The sequence below is a fragment of the Pleurodeles waltl genome, chromosome 3_1, assembly GCF_031143425.1.
Source record: "Pleurodeles waltl isolate 20211129_DDA chromosome 3_1, aPleWal1.hap1.20221129, whole genome shotgun sequence".
NCBI classification, from domain to species: domain Eukaryota; kingdom Metazoa; phylum Chordata; class Amphibia; order Caudata; family Salamandridae; genus Pleurodeles; species Pleurodeles waltl.
The window spans coordinates 835,695,097-835,713,873 of NC_090440.1; the positions used below are offsets into that span (position 1 = coordinate 835,695,097).

At 45.8% G+C, this 18,777-nt stretch overlaps 1 protein-coding gene across 1 annotated transcript in view; it reads left to right on the top strand.

Annotated features, from left to right (window-relative positions):
• OTOG (otogelin) overlaps positions 1–18,777 on the top strand; it is a 956,473-nt gene that overhangs the window by 371,130 nt on the left and 566,566 nt on the right. The window contains exon 24 of the mRNA XM_069221482.1: positions 13,764–13,902. Coding sequence (XP_069077583.1) covers positions 13,764–13,902 — 139 coding nt within the window. The remainder of the gene's footprint in view (positions 1–13,763; positions 13,903–18,777) is intronic.

Sequence of the window (18,777 nt, forward strand, 5' to 3'; positions counted from 1 at the left end):
AAAGTACCATTTCATCAAATGCATCCGGTGGGGTGTCTCCCATTACACTCAGCAATTTACGGATGTTTAGAAAAGTATTGCATTTTGGGATAAATCCGTTTTGGTCGTCATGTATCAAAGTGTGTATAATGGGAGCTATCCTATTAGCCAATATTTTCCCTAGGTTTTTACAATCAAGATTTAGAAGTGAGAGTGGTCTATAGGATTTAACGTCTGTGGCGTCGCGTCCTTGCTTAGGAAGAACCACTGTCATTGCCTCTCCCAATGTAGGATGTAGTATCTTACGGCTCCATGCCTCCTCGTACACTCTCAGCAGGTGAGGCTTTAAGTGTTTTGAATACGTGGAATAGTACTCTATTGGGAGTCCGTCTATACCTGGGGCTTTATTCCTGGGCATCTGTGCTAGCGCTAAGTCCATTTCCTCCATTCCCATAGGGGCCTCCAGCCTCTCCCTGTCTGACTGCGACAATTGTGCTAAGGGTGACCCTGCAAGAAAGGATTCAAGTTGTTAGAGTGTGCATGCTGTGCATTTGGTGTAGAGGTTCGCGTAGTATTCCCTAAATGCCCCATTAATCTCTTATTGTTCAGCTAGCCCTATGGTCCCTATAGGAGACTGCTGACGGTTCTCGCGGAGGAGCCATGCCAGCAGTCTGCCCGATCTATCTCCCTCCGTTTGTAAGCGCATTAGATGGTATTTGTGGTCATGTCTGCGGAGACGGGAATCTGCTTCATTAAATTTAGTGCGCGCCTCTTTAAGCACTGTGTAGGGAAGCTCATTTCGTGCTACTGCAATTTCCATTATTCTCAGTTCCTTTTCCAGTTTGCTAATCTCCGCGTGCAGTGCGCGTCTCACTCCCCATGTGGACGAGATACAATGTCCTCTGACTACCGACTTTGTGTGCCTCCCACTCTACCGCTCTTGTATCTGTGGTGTCTTTATTAATTTCCCAGTACTGCCTCAGTGTTGTGTTCAGTCCTTCTGCGAATGCCTGATCCTGGAGAGCTTCCACGTGTAGTCGCCAGGTAGGGATTTCTGAGCATCTCCTGCCCCAATTTAGTGTTAATCTAAGCGGCGAGTGGTCCGACAATGTCTTAGCCAGATATTCTGTTCCATTGGTCAGTGTGCATATATCTAGGGTGCCCCATATTATATCTATACTAGTGTGCACTTTATAGGGTATTGAGTAGAATGAATATTCCCTCTGTTGGGGATGTTTCATGCGCCACAGGTCATAGAGTCTCATATCACCCGCCCATGTCAGCAAGGGGCACTTGGCGTTTCTATTTATTAATCCTTTCGGGAGGGTGTTTGATCTGTCTAACACTGCGTTTGGTGTGCTGTTGAAGTCGCTCCCTCAGATGGCCGGGGCTGCAGGGTTTACCAATAATGCTGGGGTAAGTGTGGCCAGGAATTCCGTTATCGCACTGTTGGGAGCATAGATCCCAATCAACAATATTTGTCTCCCGTCTAGTTGCCCCTCTATTACCACATATCTGCCCCCTTGATCTATCCTGTGCGAGGTTTGGACAAATGGGACACCACCTGCTATCCATATCAATACTCCTCTAGCGAAGGCTGAGTATGTTGTGCCTATTGACTGTCCATCCCATTTCCCGCAAATTTCCTGTAAATCAGGCTCCAGTAGGTGTGTTTCTTGTAGGATAGCGATATGTACCCCCTGGCGTCTAAGGCGTGTATATACCCGAGCTCTTTTACTTGGTGCACCCAGTCCTCTGACATTCCATGTGATTATTTCATAACGGTGTGTGTTAAAGTTTGCGTTCTGAGCCATGTAGCGTTGAACTCGTACTCGTACTAAACTACTCAACACACTACTAATTAAGAAAACCTGTATCCATGCGAATACCTGAGGGGGAGCCATTTCGGCAACCGGAGGTGGCTCTTATACGGGGCTCACATCCTTCTGCAGACATAGTCTGCATGTTTGTTTGGGCGCTCCCAGATTGTTGGCCCCTCCCGGGCCGCAGGCGCACTGACATTAGTCATTGTTCACCGTAAAAAGGATAAGGATTGTTCGAAAAATACTCATAGGTGAAAACGGCGTCTTCCAGGTTGATTCCCACGTCTGCCTCCTGTTTCGCTCTTCGACTTGTCGCACAGTTCGGGTGGAGAGGCGGTTTAGCAGTTTACGTTCACAGTGCGTCCGCTGATCTGGGGGTGACCTTCGGGCCCTTGAGCACTTCTGTTATCGTGGAATCTGAGCTGACCGAGTCAGAGTCCGAGTTGGCCGTAGGGAGCGCTCGGAGTGCCTCAAAGGACTTTTGCATGTGCAGGGGAGTTTCTTTCAGTGCTTTTGCCCTTTCTTCTGCTGCCTGTTTTTCCGTGGGTTGTCCCTTGGACCGTTTCTTGGTGCGCCTTCGCGATGATGCAGCCACGTCCAAGCATCTTCGGGAGAGGTAAATATATGGGTGCGATCTTCTGATATTACTCTCAATTTCGCAGGGAACAGTAGGGCATATTTAATATTATGCTTGCGGAGGCGTTGCTTGATGTTTACATAAGAGTTTTGTTCTTTCTGTACCTCTTGGGTAAAGTCTGGGTAGACATTAACAACTAAATCTTCGTGGCGGAATGATCCTTTACTACGGAATTGCTGTAGTATTAAATCGCGATCTCTGTAGTTTAAGAGTCTTGCTATCAGTGGTCTTGGTGGTTGGCCGGGGCCGGCGGGCTCCCCGGGACTCTGTGCGCCCTTTCCACAGAGAAGAACTTTGATGGGGACCCATTTAGCACTTTTTTGATTAGCCATTGCTCTAAGAATATTTCCGTGCTCTGTTCTGCTAGTTTCTCAGGGAACCCTAGGAAGCGTATATTATTGCGCCGGGATCTGCTTTCTGCTTCTACGCCACGTCGCCATAGGGTCTTCACCTCTGCGTCCAGTTGCTGAATTTGTTTTTGATTATCCGAGACCGTGGGGTTCATCACGTTTAACACATCTTCAGTTGACTTCACTCTCTCTGCCAGATTGCGGTGGTCCACCCTTAATAGGTTAAAATCTTGTGATACTGTGTCTATTCTAAGTTCCGGGGAGGATTTAGTGTCCATGATTGCCTGCAGTACTTTTTCAAATTGTGTAGAGTCGGCTTGGAGTGTGCTTTCCAGCGACTGTAAAGTTGGTATTAGCTGTTGATCGCTCGGTGCCGACCCAGGCGTAGCACGTTCTTGGCCTTTCGCGGATTTAGATTTTCCGGCCATGTTGCGTTTCTGTTGGGCAGCACACGTGGTGTGGAACAGCGTAATTATGTGCTGCTTGGGCATCAGAATTCACTGGTGGCGCATTTCCACCCCTCGGAGTGTGGTTACTCGCCGTGGCACTGCCAGATCTACCTGCGTCTCTCCCTGTGCGAGCCGATCCGTGACTGCTCAAGTCATGGGCGAATGAGTGTTAGACACTGCCACTGGCAGATGAGTGTCCTGGGTCATATGCGTATTCCCTCCTTCGGCGTGCCCAGCCCCCGCCAGAGAAACTAGGTTCTGGGTGGCTTGAACCACTGCAGGCCTGCCCGCCCCAAGACTTGATCTAAAGTTCGAGTTCTGTCCCTGACAGGGACGGGGGGTGGGCCGGGTGACAGGAAAAAATTAATAAGGATGGCGGCGGGGGGAGAGAGCTCCAATCACTCCCGCCCAACCAGCCCCCTCACTGTTTCAATGATATTGTTGCCCCCACTCCGCGGGGGATGAGGAGGTCAATATTGGGTAGTGTGTACTGAGTTGCCCCACTGGTACATGAATATCACCGCCGGGCCCGGGTGAGCGCTCACTGGGTCGGCGCGGCCCGTCTTCACCTGCACCACAATTGCACCGCCGCTGCTCCGGTGCCTCCCCTGCCTCGTTATGCTGCACTGGGCGGCGGGCCCTCACAGGGGGGCCGCGCCCGGCATACGGTCGAGGCGCACACTCTCCCCCGCGGCTCTGCTCCAACCGTGAGGACGCCCTGCCCGACAGGTGAGAGCCGACCGGATCGCAGCAGCCGCTGCTGTTTGATGCGAGAGAGGGAGGGGAGGGGAGAGGAGCCGCATGCAAGCACGGTCCCCCACCGTTGGGGACCCCCCTCCGGACCACCCCTCGCGCCGCTGTCCTCTGGTCCGATCCTCGAGTGATCCAGCGCCGTTCGAGCTGCTGCGCCCGCCTGGGATCGCGTTGTGCCACGGGCTCCGACTTCCGCAGGGCCCTCTCTCGGCTTCTCTCGTCGTGCTACTTGGATCCACAGCAGCACAACGGTTTCCCGGGCTGAATTCCTGTTTTTTAGGGGCTGAGTCCTGCTCTGGGAGCGCCCCTCAGGATATTTGCTGTGAGCCCGAGTCGGAGCTCACGGATTAGGCATCCAGTACAGCTGCCATCTTGGCTCCTCCCCCCTCAGCTAGTAATAATACCACAATCACTAATAGGTCTAGTCAAGTTTCAGAAAATTATTCCTTGATCAACCCTTGGTAGCTTGGCAAGCAAACAATCAGGCTTAATTTAGGAGATTGGCATGTGTAAAACATGTAATACCACCAAAACAGTAAATGAGTAAAAGTCATAACACAATAAAAATCTAAAACTAATTTATAAAAATAATAAATATGTTTTTCTTTAAAGTAACACCAAAACAAGGAAAATCAAATGTAGGGAACCGAAGCTATGAATTTTTAAGCTGTTAGGATATTTGGCTGCACTGGACCGAAACAAAGTCACAAGTTCAGGCCAACCATGATGGCGCACAGGCTGAACAGAGGACTCATTTAGGTCCCCTTAGGATTGTACATTATGATGGTCATTTGGATCCTGACGGTAATGACCGCTCCGCCGGCAGTGGTGGTAATTACCGCCGACGGCATGGCGGTGCAGACCACCTTATAAAGATAACAGTAGGGAACTGGCTGCAAAGCAGCCAGTTCACTACTACCCACCGCCAGGCCTGAATCGACCGCCGAGCAGATGGTAGCCACTTTCGATGCAGCGGTGGAGCCCAGATCGCCATTGGGATAATGATCCCGTTTCCACCAGGGATTTCCTGGCAGGATACCCCACCAGGTAAACCCTGGCGGAAAGCATACACGTTACAGGAATTCTAATTCCTGTCACCAGTATGTGACACGCCACGCCCCCCCCACGCCACAACAGCTCTTAAGTGGCGCTGCTTCGGGAGGGAACAAGCTCCTAGGATGCTGCTCCACCGTCATCGCCGAGCCTCCATACACCGCCACACCTATGACTGCATCCTTATAGGTGTGCCTGTCTGGACTGACGTGGTGATGAGGGTGGAGCAGCATCCACCCGCCACCGCCATCAATGGCGGTGAGGCTCCAGGAGTCAGAATATGGAGGGTTGCCTGCCGCCGCCACTGGCGGTCTTCCGTCGACTGTCAGCATGGTTGGCGGCGGGCTATCCCGCCAAGATCAAAATGACCGCCTATATCTTTAAGTACTTAAGTCTACGAGGTATTGCTTTACAAGGCTTTGGCTTGTTCATTGTTGTTTCAAAGGACCTGTGAGGGGCTGTAGTGCGAGGTCCTGCACTGAGTTTCATTGTGTTGTTGGTACTGATGAAACTGTGTGGTGAGTTATGGCGAGGCTTCGAGTTGACTTGCAGTGCACTGCGTCGATTCTGGCGATGCTGTGCAATGAGGATTTGTGAGGTTTCACATCAACTTGTGTCAGTTCTGTTGAAGCTGTGTGGCGAGACTTTACGAGGTTTCATGTCAATTTGCATCTGTTCTGTTAGACCTGACATCTGAGCAGCAAAGCATTGTCTCATCTCACTTTGGTTCCGATGAAGATGCCACTGTGTCTTGGTTCCTTTGGGGAGATAAGTACCCTCTAGACCTAGCCCAGGGCTCAGAGGATCTAGATTGCCACTTGGTGGCTAGGAATCAATCTACTACAATGCACATGTGCAGTCTAGGACAAGTCCACTTAGAACTGGTCAGCTGGGGTGTCCTCTCTTTGGCTTTGCAGTTGACGTCTTCAACCATTTGTACCTGCTGATGGTCAGGGAGTCCACTCCTTTCATTTTGGAGTCAGGCACAGTCTTTTCTTTATGGAGCCTTGTGAGTGCAGCAGGTGCAGCCTTTCAGAATGCAGTTCTCTCTTTGGTACAGTCTAGGGGTCCAGCAGGGAAGTTATTCTTTTCTTCTTTTCCAGGCAGTGATCTGGTGAGCTCTGCAGAGCTGCCTTACTTATCCTTCATTTCTAGGCTTGAGATAGGGGGCACCCTAAACCCTAAGCTACCTCTGTCTAGTATGACCACTCCCTGCAAAGGGTGGCAACCTTTAGACCAGAATGTAAAATTCTCTTAAAACACAAAACAGAGAAAACCTCTCTTTGGATTGTGTGTCTGTGTAATCCAACCCAGGGGTGTGGCTAACATCTGACTACACTCCCCTTCCAGCCCCTTTTTTAATCTAATTAGGGGGCTTCTATCTGTCTAGAGATTAAGGAAGTGGGTGTGGCCTCGGTCCTGTGACATCTTTTTTTCTGCAGAGGCCTCTGCCTTTGAAGTCCAGCTTATCTATCCAGCCCCCTTCCTCTCCCTGGAGTCTCCAGGAAGGAAATATCCTCCTACCAAGTGGCTGTATTGTTGCAGGCCCATTCCTCTTCACACCTACTCAGGCATCAGCTTGGCTCAGGCTGTCAAAGGCTGACCAGTAAGAAGAGGCTGCTACAGGGCTGCTTTAAATAACTTCAACATCGCAAGTTTTTCAACTTCTTTCCTGTAATAGTTATATTAATTCTGACCTTACAAGTTGAGTTTAGTGTAACCATTAACTCACTACTTTGAATGATATGGCTAGCTAGCTCCAATCCAATGCTGGACTTTATTATCTTTAATAAAGCCTTCTCCATGGCAGCCTATTGTGTTAGCAGCACTGCAATAGGGGAAACAAATGTGACCCACCAGGGCATATAAAACACATTTTACATTGTCCCTGCTTATCCTAACTTATAGTGAAGTCAGATTTTAAATTACAATTCTGAAAATGCTACTTTTAGAAACTTGGCATTCTGTAACCTTACCTTGGTGAATGCAACCTGCCTTTGGTCACATAACTGGGTGTAGTTAGCATCTGGACACACAGAGTGGAAACTTAGTTGTGACTTGATGAGACATCCTGGGCATGATGGGAGGGAGGAGCTGGACTCAGCCTCACTTACACCTGAAAAGGCTGCGTACTGTCTCCACACAAAGGGCTGCATGCCCCCTGTAGTTATTTTGGAGCCAGGGCAGGGACGGAATGATATCTGTCCACTTCAAAGGCCTGTCTTTACAGTCTCCCCCACTTCAAAACATAAAATACTTACAACCAACCTGCTTCTGCACCTGGACTCTGCCAGCTGTGAGTCTACCCTTCCAATCAGTGCCACCTCAGTCCTGGACCCTTGGAAGTGGGCTTAAGGTGCTTACCAGCGGAACCGACACATTGACTCTGATGAGCAGCGCATCCTAGTGGAGAACTAACACATCACCTCTACGGATCAGTGCATCCCTGAGCAAAACTAATGCATTGCTGCCGGTGAATGGATTGGACCTGTCACAAAAGACTTGCATTGTAGCAACATCCTGCATCTTGGGTTTGAAGCATCACCTTTAGAACTGCTGCTGCGCAACAGTTTTCCCGCTTCGTATTGCAGCTTCACCGCTCATTAGACTGCTCCCTACATCCTCAACACCGGCCTTCACATCTCAAGCCCCATCGACAAGATCCTCAACGCCGATGCAACAGGACCTCGCACTGCAGCCTTGCCACATCTCAGAACCAACGCAGCACCTAGGCTGCGCAATGCATCTTCACCGCGGATCCGTGCAATGCTCTGCAACCTAGGATTTAAGGTACTTTAGTTCAGCAGGCCTAACTGTGTCCCTGCAGCCAGCCCACGCTCCATCGTGGTTGGCATGAACCTTTGACTTTGTACCGGTCCGGTGCAACCAAATCTCCCATATACTGCTTTGTGCTACCTGGCACTGTTTTTACTTAAAAAATTTATATTGAATATCTCCAGTTCTACCAATTGGATTTGTGTCATTTCTGCCTTGTTTTATTTACTATCCTGGTGTGGAATATTTTTGTGTGGTGTTGACACTGTTTTACTGTTTGAAGTGTTGCATAAATACTTTATACACTGCCTCTAATTTAAGCCTGACTGCTCTGTGCCAAGCTACCAGAGGGTGAGCACAGGCTAATTTAGGGTTTGCCTGGACCTTATCCTGAATAGAGTTGTGGTTGCTGCTTGCCCAGGGCTCATACCCCAGTCAACCAGTAACCCAATTTATAACAGAAGTTTTGGTTTCTTTGGAATTGTAATGAAACGTCATCTCTCATGTTGAAGTTGGATTTAAAATTACAGTTTGAAAATGCCACTTTCAGGACGTTATAGGGTATATTGCTAACAAAGGGATTATTTATGAAATTATTTAGTCATAAAGAAACAAATTTTGAAAAAGAAAAAGTCACATTGCAAACATGGATACTAAATTCAATAGGTTATTGGTCAAGGGAATTAAAAGGAGAAATAGACGTACACAAGATCATTTGGACAAATCAAATATATCATTGGCATGTAAATATATTGTTTGTGATAGAGTCAATGAAAGCAATGACTTTCAGTGTACATTGTCACTAGGATGTCATCAGTTGGATCAAAAGGAAAATCTTCTATGGAAGCAACCACTGCAGTAGTATCACGTATAAATGAAGGGCTTTTGTTAACAAAGGGTTTATTAAAGAAATCAACATATTGAGCCAAGGGTTTTCAGAATAGAATTGCAGCATGACACTATGGGGCACCCAGGTGGATCCACTGGATTCCCGTGAAATTTCAATACGATGTATATGGCAGGGACAGTGGGGTTAGAATTATTCAAAAATGAAAATTCTTTAGGGCCCAGCCACCCACTCAATTCCAGGTTTGTTAAAAAAGCAATCAATGCTCTAATATCAGCGGTTGAATATTGTGGTTATCTTTGTAAGTGCTTAGCTGTGTTCAGTTGTCTGCAAATGTCTTCATTATATTTTATTCTGTTCATTATGACAATACCTCCACCCTTATCAGCAGATTTAATGACTATGACAGGAGAGGATTGTAATTTCTGAAGAGCAGATTGTTGCTCTTTGGTGAGATTGTTTCTAAAAAAAACTGTTGCTGTTTTAATAACGCATCTATTTCAGTTAGGACTACATTTTCAAATGTTATGATGCCTTTGGTAACCATCTGGTTGGTGGGGTAAAACGTGGAAGCTTCATGCAAACCTTTGTCATCAAAAACAGGCATAGTTTCATTTATCTCAAAAAAAGTGTTTTGACCAAATTGATCTAAAGAAAGGTATATCTCTACTCTAGTTTCAAAAGGATCATGCCTAGGACTGGGTACACAGGATAATAACGGATTTGAAACTGAAGATTCTATTTCTGTGTGATGGTAAGAGGAAAGAATAACTATTGGTAATGTTAAATCAGTATCTGCCAGTTGTAGTACTGATTGCACGTTTGCCTTTGAACTGGGGTGTATCGGTTTCAGTACCACCTTCTCCTTTCCCTTCTTTGTCTTTGTCGTGGTCCTGGCCTAAAAAACGTTATTTAGGTGTGGCTGGTTGGTCAATATAGCCAAAGGACTGGGGATCTGTTTGATCGCTATCGGAGTCTGATCCTGTGTTAGAAAAGGTTAATTTTTTGTGTGGAAAAGGGAATGAACCATTCGACTGGTACAATATTTTCTCAACTACAGATAATTCCTTTCTTTGTTGTATCTTCTAATGTTTTTTTGTAGTTTATCAGTTTTCTAAGCTAAACTAATTTTTTCAAATTTGTTGATGGTGTACTCTACTGTTTCAAGTAGAGACATAGCATTAGTGAGTGTTTGATCACTACAAATTTTCTTTCCTAATTATTCTATGTCCTTTTTAATCTATTGCATATGTTTGAAGGCAGTTTCAATGCTGCAGACTATCTATGTTCTAGAACATTTGTTAGCTGCAAAACTAAAGTGAATCTTAAACTCTTCATCATCAGTGAAGATAATAGAAACATTACTGAAGGCCCACTGGTATGATATTAGAATTCAATCTGTCAAGAATTTGGAATGAAGTTTTAGACATGTCTGTGTCTTGTTGATATTATTGCGCCTGGAAGTGACAGCCACTGGCAATTTTATGAATGTACTCTTCATAATACGATAAGGTTTCTGATTCTGACATTTGAGCCAAAAAAGGAAAACTAGAAAAAAATGAAAAGGTATTTAACCTCATGATTTACAAGAAGTCCAAAACAGACTAAGGCATGCACTGTATTATTTACATGCAAATAATATATTTGATTTTTCCAAATGATCTTGTGCATGCCAGTTTTTCCTTTTTATTCTCATGACTAATAACCAATTGGATTAAGTATCCGTGTTTGCAACTTGACGTATTCTTTTTCAAAACAAGTAACTTCCTGACCAAATAATTTGATATATAATCCCCTCTATAACAATTTACCATGTAGTCTTGTATGTAGTACTTTCAGAAAGTTGGCATTTTTCTGCCTAAGCCATTTAGGGCCTACAACCTGTCTCTGGAACACATGACTGAGTGTGGCTGACAGTTGGGCTTTGTGTATTTCTCCTAGACAGCCACATATAATGGAGAGCTTAGGTGCCCCTGGATGGGTAATCATTGTCAGAATGGGAGCAGAATTCAATACAGTAGATCACAGTATTTTGCTATACAGGCCAGAACACTTGGGAATGTTGGGCTCAGACTTAAGCTGGCTGGGTTCTTTTCTTGAGAGATGAGAGCAAGCAGTATGGATGAAGCCATATGCCTCAGGAGCAAAAACAGTTGAAGTGGGAAGTGCCGCAAGGCTCCTCCTTAAGTCCTAGACTCTTCAACATCTATATGAACCTTTTGGCTTATTTAGTTGAATCATTTACAATCAAGGTAATCTCATAACTGGATAATATGCAGCTTCTGCTCACGTATGATGGGGATTCTGAAAATACAAAGAATACATTTGCACATTGCATGGTTGCACTGCTCAACTGACTGAGAGCCAACAAATTGCAGTGCAACCCTGATAAAACAGAAATCTTACTGTTTGGACAGAATCCTCTTCCAGGATGGGCAGGAGCATGGCCCAACAGCATTCCCCCAATGCTCCCTCTAATGGCAGTGACCGGAAATCTGTGTGTTAAGCTTGACTCCCATCTCTTGTTCAGTGCGCAAGTGACAGCAGTGGTGAAGTCATGCTTTTGGATCTGTTGCATGGTGAAGACGTTTCTTAGCCCGCTTCTGCATGATGCACAAGTCACAGTCGTCAGGGCACTGATTCTCTCTAGGCTGGATTACGCCAATGTTCTGTTCTTAGGTCTTCCTGATTATCTGATCCAGTGGTTACAAGTTATTCAGAACATGGCGGCCTGCCTAGTTTACAAACTACCTGTGTTCACATCAGTTTCTTCATTACCGAAGAGATTGCACTGACTGCCAGTTCAACAACGTATAATGTATAAGGCACTGACGCATCAAGCTATTCACAACAAAGGGGCTTTGTTCCTAAATGAGAGAATTAAGGTATACTGACCAAGAAGGTCCCTGAGCTCCAGTAATGCTGGCTTAATCATGAATCCCTGTTTTAAAACACAATGCAGAGGATGCTCTTCTTTTACTGTGAAAATAGCCAGCATGTGGAATCGGTTGCCTGGACAATTGAGGTCCATCGCAGAGGAACTAAAATTTAAGGAGTTGAAAACCTTTCTATTCAAACTTTAAAGTTTGTAAGGATGTCTGCAGTTCTCTGTTTCTCTTCTGCCTCTAGTTGCCTAAAGCATCGGGACACTTTTTCGAGTAGCTGTGCACCATACAAGCTCCCTTCATTCATTCATGGAAGGACAGAACTTGGCACAGCTCTATTTACTCTTAAATAGGTTGTGCCCCGCCTCCACACTAAAGGCTGCTTACCCTATATGGTTAGTCCGGAACCAGGACAGGGAAGGTAGGAAGCATGAGAACTTCAAAGAGAAACCTCAACAAGCTTCTCCCACTTCAAAGGAAGGCCAAGGTTTAAATACTTAACCCAAGACACCAACTCTTAAGGACACTTCGGGGCCTGTGGTGACTCTGCCCAGAATAAGGACTATTGTGCGGCTGAAAGGACTGCCACTTGGACAGCTGCTCTCAAGGACCGCTACCCCGTTGTGCTGACCTGCTGCAATCTTGCCAAGGTGAGAAGGGCTAGACCTGCATCTGTTGAACCCAGAACCCCAGAGTGACACCAGGGGCTAGTTGGCTAGCTTCCTGACTAGAGCCTCGGGGACAGAAGACTCCAACAGCATGGAACCCAGCACCCAGACTCTGCCACGTGTGAGTCCTACTGTGCCAAGTGGTGCCACCCCAGTCTTGGACCCTTGAAAGTGGTCCTGAAGTTGCTCTGCCAGCCCATCATTTGATCCAGCAGAACTGACGCATCTCCTCTGGTGCACATCACAAACCTGAGCAGAACTGACCTATCACCTCTGCTGCGGAGTTCCTTGCAGTGCAAAGGCTCTACATCGACCCCATAGCCCACATTGGAACTACTGCAGTGCGAAGTTCCCGCTTCCCTCTGCAAAGGCTCTTACATCGCAAATCTCTCGTCAATGGCAGCTTTGACGATGACGCAGGTACTTGCGTCACAGCCTTGCAGCTCTTTGAAACTGATGTTTCAATTTCACTGCATGACAGACACTTGGTACGGGACCTCACAATGCTCCTCAACCAAGATTTAAGGTGCTCTTGTTCAGCGAGCCTAATTGGGTCCCTGTAGCCAGCCAGCGTTCCATTGTGGTCAGCCTGAACCTGTGACTTTTATTAAAATGTACTCTATTTTTTCTAAATTGGTGTGGGATTTTTCTTGTATTACTGTTTGATGAGCTGCATAAGTAATTTACACATTATCTCTAAGTTAAGCCTGACTGCTCTGTGCCAAGCTACAAAAAGGTTGAGCACAGGTTAATTTGGGGTTTGATTGTGGGGCACCCTGACAAGGACTGTGGTTGCTGCTAGAGTAGTGTTTCACCCCCCTCAACCAGTAACCTAATTTCTCAAAAGATGTTGATGAACAAGGAGAAATTCCTTCCACTCCCACTGTAACTGCAGCACTTGCATATCTCTTTTCAAGGTGTAAGTTTACATGTGCAGTTAATGTGGAATCCATTACAAATGTTGGTGAGTACATACAAAGTTCAGATTTTGTGGCTACTTACATTATGTACAGTGGGCACTCTTCTGACACTCTCTTCCCACCCCAAATCAAGAACAGACTGACAAGGTTGATTCACCTCTGCTCTGAGCTACCTCTGTTCTCGTAAAAAAATCAAAAGATCCTCACAATATGATGGAGGATGTAGGATATGCAGCACGGATTACAAATTTCGCGCCTTGAAACTACATTTATGCGAGCAAAATCTGTTAAATAGCAAGCCCTTATCTCTTTCGCTGATTACAGTTGTATTTAGTTCATTCATCCACTGCCTCCAGGGAATTGTGATAAACAATAAACAGCACACAGTAAAACGTGAAGACGTGAAATACAGACGTTCCTTTGCACAGGGTATCGAATTTATGGCAGAAATTACAAGATCACTGCTTTGTGGAAGAGTATGCTTTACCACTAAGACTGTAATGTTTGTAATTTCCTTGTATAAAGTTCTCCCCTAAGGTTGACAAACATCATATTCTTGCTTTCTTGCTTTTGTTGCAGATATATCGCTTTTCTATGACTAATATCTATCATGTTTCCTTTTAGTGTATGCCACCATGGTTCATTTCAATGTACCTTTCATCCTTGTCCATCAATGTGTACGGTATATGGAGATCGTCACTACAGGACATTTGACGGTCTGGCGTTTGACTTTATAGGCGCCTGTAAGGTTCATTTAGTCAAGGTAAGATGTTTTAGGTTATATATACGAAATTGTAATGCAGCATCATACTTAATGTTTGATGAATATTATTACACTGCGCACTTTGTATTATTTTTCTTATTACTATCTGTACACTATAATTAAGAGATATTTCAGGGCTTCAAAAAATAGATGATAAAAGGGCTTGTGTAGTTAAGTCGAGCATAGCAGCGCGCATTTCCTGACGTGTAGTTATCTATTTGGGCTTTTCACCACGTCCACCTCACGCCCATCAAGTTTACTCATTTGTGGGCTTGCCCTTCAAAAACCCATTGTTATCATTGGTAAACGCTTTACGTTGGTCCCGCCTTGGGGCGGTTTGATTACTTCCTTGGGCATCGCCTCTGTTACATGGATAATTGCACTTTTGCCTATACGTTTGACTGCGAGCAAACTTCTTTTCTCTTTTTGTGTGTCTCCTGCACGCTCATGCTCATGACAGCCGTCAGCTTGTTTCTTTTGCCTCGAATCGCAGTGCCGTGCTCCCACTACCTCCTGCCCATCTCTTCATTTTCTGCTCGTGACTGCTACTGCATGCTTGATCAGCTTCGGCACACAACGTTCGCTAAATGGCTGTAATCATTGAGGTAGCATGTGTGATTTTGGAGGCTTTCATTTTTTCAGCACGGCGCCCGCTCCATGGCCACCGCGCTTCATGTTTCCGCCTTGTACCTAACTTGTATCTACACTGCATTTTAAATATTTTCTTTGGAGGCCAGCAGCAGAGGGATTTGGGCACTTCACAGCGGGTCCAGAAGCAGTGTTTATCTTGTAGAGCATAAGTTCAGAGCCCCCTTCTTACGGTTGACCCTGTAAATGAGGGTCATTACTCCTACCTCTGGCTGCTACCCATTCGGTCGGCTTCTCCAGACTCCTGGCATTACTGCACGCAAATATGCAGCAACATTGCTCAAGGCTGGGAGGAGAGATTCAGGGCATCATACGGTTAACAGATCATCAGCACTGGTCCGTTATTCATTATTTGTCCTTTGCATCTGGGTCCTTGGCTTGCATAAGACCATTTGTAATGTAACTGGTGCTCTATCAAAGTACTACGAGACCCTCAGGCCGGGTTAGCTCTACTCTGTGCATTTTATAATACTTTTGAGGGGGGAGTTTTGTGATGCTCATTAAGGGGGTCATTCTGAGTTTGGCGGGCGGCCTCCCCACCACCTGACCGCTGATGCCGTCAGGACACCGCCGGCCCTATTCCGACGTCACCGCAGGCCTGTTTCCTCCCGCCGGCTCTGCGGTGAAGAGGGCCTTAACATTGACGCCAGCTTTGAATAAAGCCAATGTGGCAGTGTAGCGGGTGCAGCAGCACCTGCCACGCATTTCACTGCACATAATTTGGGCAGTGAAATGCCCGACGGAGCTGTGCATTGGGGCCCCTGCACTGCCATGCCAGGGGGGCCAGCACCCCCATTCCACTAGCTTTTCCACGGTGGTGTGAACCGCTGTGGAAAGGCTGGAGGAATGGAACTCATAATCCGGCTGCAGGATTACAGCTGCCAGGACCGCCAGGCTGGAGGCTGTCTCCAGCCTGGCGATGTCACCGGTATTACCGTGGCGTTTCGACCGCGGTCGGAATTTGGCATATCAGACCACCACTACTGCGGCGGTCCGATGGTCACCCAGAGTCTGGCGGTCTCAAGACCACCAGACTTGGAATGACCCCCTAAGTGTGTTTTTGTTGATTAAAAAGATAAAAGTGTTTTCACCATGCAGAAGCACAGCTGGACCCTGCTGTACTCGCATGCTCCATGTTCTCCTTGTGCATCACTTGCAACCCCCAATCTCACCGCCCCCACTCAACACTTTCTGCATACAACCCCAGGCAGACTGCACACTGTGGTCACAGGGCCACTGGCTCCATCTCTAGCCGCTATTGGTCTCTCGTGTTCTCTGCTCCAGATCCCACTCCACCACCTGTCTCTGTTTTTCTGCTCCTCTCTCCACACCTGCCTGTCCCGCTTTCTGCCTCACTCAATAACCACCTGTCTTTGTCACTCCCCCCAAATGCCTGGCTTCTCCGTCTCTTCCTCCTCTCCTTGTTAGATTTACTCTGCTGACTGATCATAGTACATAAAATAAAATGAGCCCAGGTTCTCAATGAAAAGGATCGACTGTGCAGATCATAGATATGCACCTCCTGATGTGACTGAAGAATCCAGGCACTTATCATTCAAGTACTATTAGCAATACACTCGAGCGATGTAGCCTCCTCTTGACCCATGCTTCTGAGGGAACAAAGCACAGATATTTGTCTCAGACATGTGAGTTGACTACCGCTAATGACAAATACAGTTAATGTCACTTTACTACTGCTGTCACTAGCGTGTAGTAGTTTGGCTGATGAAGACACATTGGAAAGGTTGTTCTGCCCCATTATGTCACACTAAAGTATAGCAGTCTAGCTGGTAAAGGAGTGCCCTGGCCATTAGGAGGTATGCACTGCAGGCCACTTTATAAATGAATGCATTGTCCATCTAAAGTATAGCAGCCTACTGGTAAAGACATGCTTTGCCAATTGAAAGAAAGGTCCTGTCCCATTGAAAGTATTATTGGTACTATATAAAAGAATACATTGACAAACTAAAGTTTTTCAGGCAAGCAGTTAAAAGCAGGCTCCCCTCATTGGAAGGTGCATACTGTCCCGTTGAAAAAGCCACAAACTATCCGACTAAATTATAGCGCTTTAACTGATAAAAGCATACTCTGTAATCTCTCTGTGGGCTTTTAACCACACCCACTCTTGTTATTCATTCTTTGTTGTGCTTGTCTTAAATGCCTCATTTTTATTGGTGTATTTTGTGAAATGTCCCTCCTTTGTGTGCTGAGCTCCCTCCCAGGCGATTTCACTAAGTGAACATTTTTTTTGGTCATCACACTACGTCACGCTTCCTCACGTTACAGGTGTGATGCCCCTCCTCCGGGTTCGGTTTGCCTTTCATCCCAGCCATCAGCCTTTCTAGATATTTATGCAAGGAGTCAATAACTCTCGCGCTCATGGCGGCTGTGGTGCTTTGAATTGGCTTTCTTCTGCCAACTGTTTTTGTCTTTTCATTTTCAATTAATGTGGCAAGAAAAGTCCAATTAGGAATTTACAACACTAATAGCTGTAACTCGAGCAAACGCGAGACACATAACATTGCAAATGCCTGTAACTGATGTAGACACGTGCCAAAACCTTGCACGATTTGATGTGTACATTATGACTGTAAATAATTTAATATAAACAAAATAGCAATGCAAATCTTCGTCGTACAACAATTTGCAGATAGAAAACACGTTCTCTGAATGTTCCCCATTTGAATTGAGCTTGGAATAATTCACAAAGCAAATAGTTGGAAGGTTTGACAGTTCTGCTCTTCCACATTCATTCCGTATTATTTCTTGGTTAAGTCTTTTCCACATTAAATGATTGGATTCATAAGCGATCGTGCAGAAGAACAATCATGTTTTTAGGTTTTGCCATTTTCTCATTCTGGCATTACTAAGTAAAGATCCTGAATAGATGATAGCAATTTTTCAGAACTGTATAATTATATCAACATCGTAATAGAAACAAGTACAGGACTATGGAAGCACTGTGAAGCATAAACGTCAGTGGTCCCATTATCTCTTCTAGTGCTAAATATATTTAATTGACAATATCCTTTTGAAACATCGTGAACAGTTAAAACGGCGTATGATCAGCCACTGTGGCCTATGCGTTATTAGTACATAAAGATCTTGCTATCACCCAGACTTTACTGTCCCTAGTGGACGGTGGAAGGCTGGTTTCTAAACTGTATTTAACACTCACACCACGGAAAATAAGAAATTAATACTGGCATTTGGATCTAGGGTGACCACCCGTCCGTAAATTTCACGGACTGTCCGTAATTTCGCCCTGCTGTCCGTTGTCCGTGATGAAAGCTTTAACGGACGGCATTTGTCCGTAATTTTAGCCTTTCACCTAAAGGGCAACGGAGGCAGGGCGAAATTATGGGCAGAGGAGTTTCCCCAGCTGGGCTGGAAGGCAGGGGGTCTCCTGTGCTCTGAGGGAGGGAGGGGCAGACAGATAAGAAAAGGCCTTCTTGCCAGGGGGTCTCCTTCCCTAAAGACATGCAAATGTGGGCAACTGGTAAATTTGCAAATACAAAGGGGCTTGAAAACCTCCATTGAATTTACTAAAAGGAGCCACTTGAAGTTTTCTGGTGGGAAAGATATTTCTTTCAGAGAGGTATTGTAATGGTTTTCCAAGGTGAGCTGTGGAGTGTGTGGTTTTAATGGAGTGTTATAACATTTTTTTAGCACTAGGTAGAAACTGTATATTATTCAAATCTGTATTTGAGAAGCACTTTTTTTTTAATTTAACCGAAATGTATTCGCACATTTTGTAGCAGCCTTTATTATGATGTAATTGTATTTTTTACATGTCTTTCAGGTACCTCTGTACCTCATTGTACTAACAAACATTGGCAAAGCCAGTAGGTCTCATCTACGAAAGAGTTATTGGCTTTGCAAATGTGTTTTAGCCATTAGCCATGTTACACACCAGAGTAGCTGCTGTTCAGCATGGCTTAAAGCTAGTGGCATAGTGGTGTGGTGTGGAGTAGAGTAGCATAGGAGCAGTGGTATAGAGCCCAGTGGTGCAAAGTACAGAGCAGTGGGGTACAGTGCAGTTGTTTAGAGTACGTTAGCGTAGAGTGCAGTGGTTTAGAGTGTAGTGGCATGGAGTGGCATGGGACAGAGTAGAGTGGCATAGAGTGCAGTGGAGTAGAGTGGCATACAATAGAGTGGAAGAGAGAGCAGTAGTGTAGAGTGGTGCAGTGGCATAGATTGCAGAGTAGACTCACGTTGCAGGGAGTG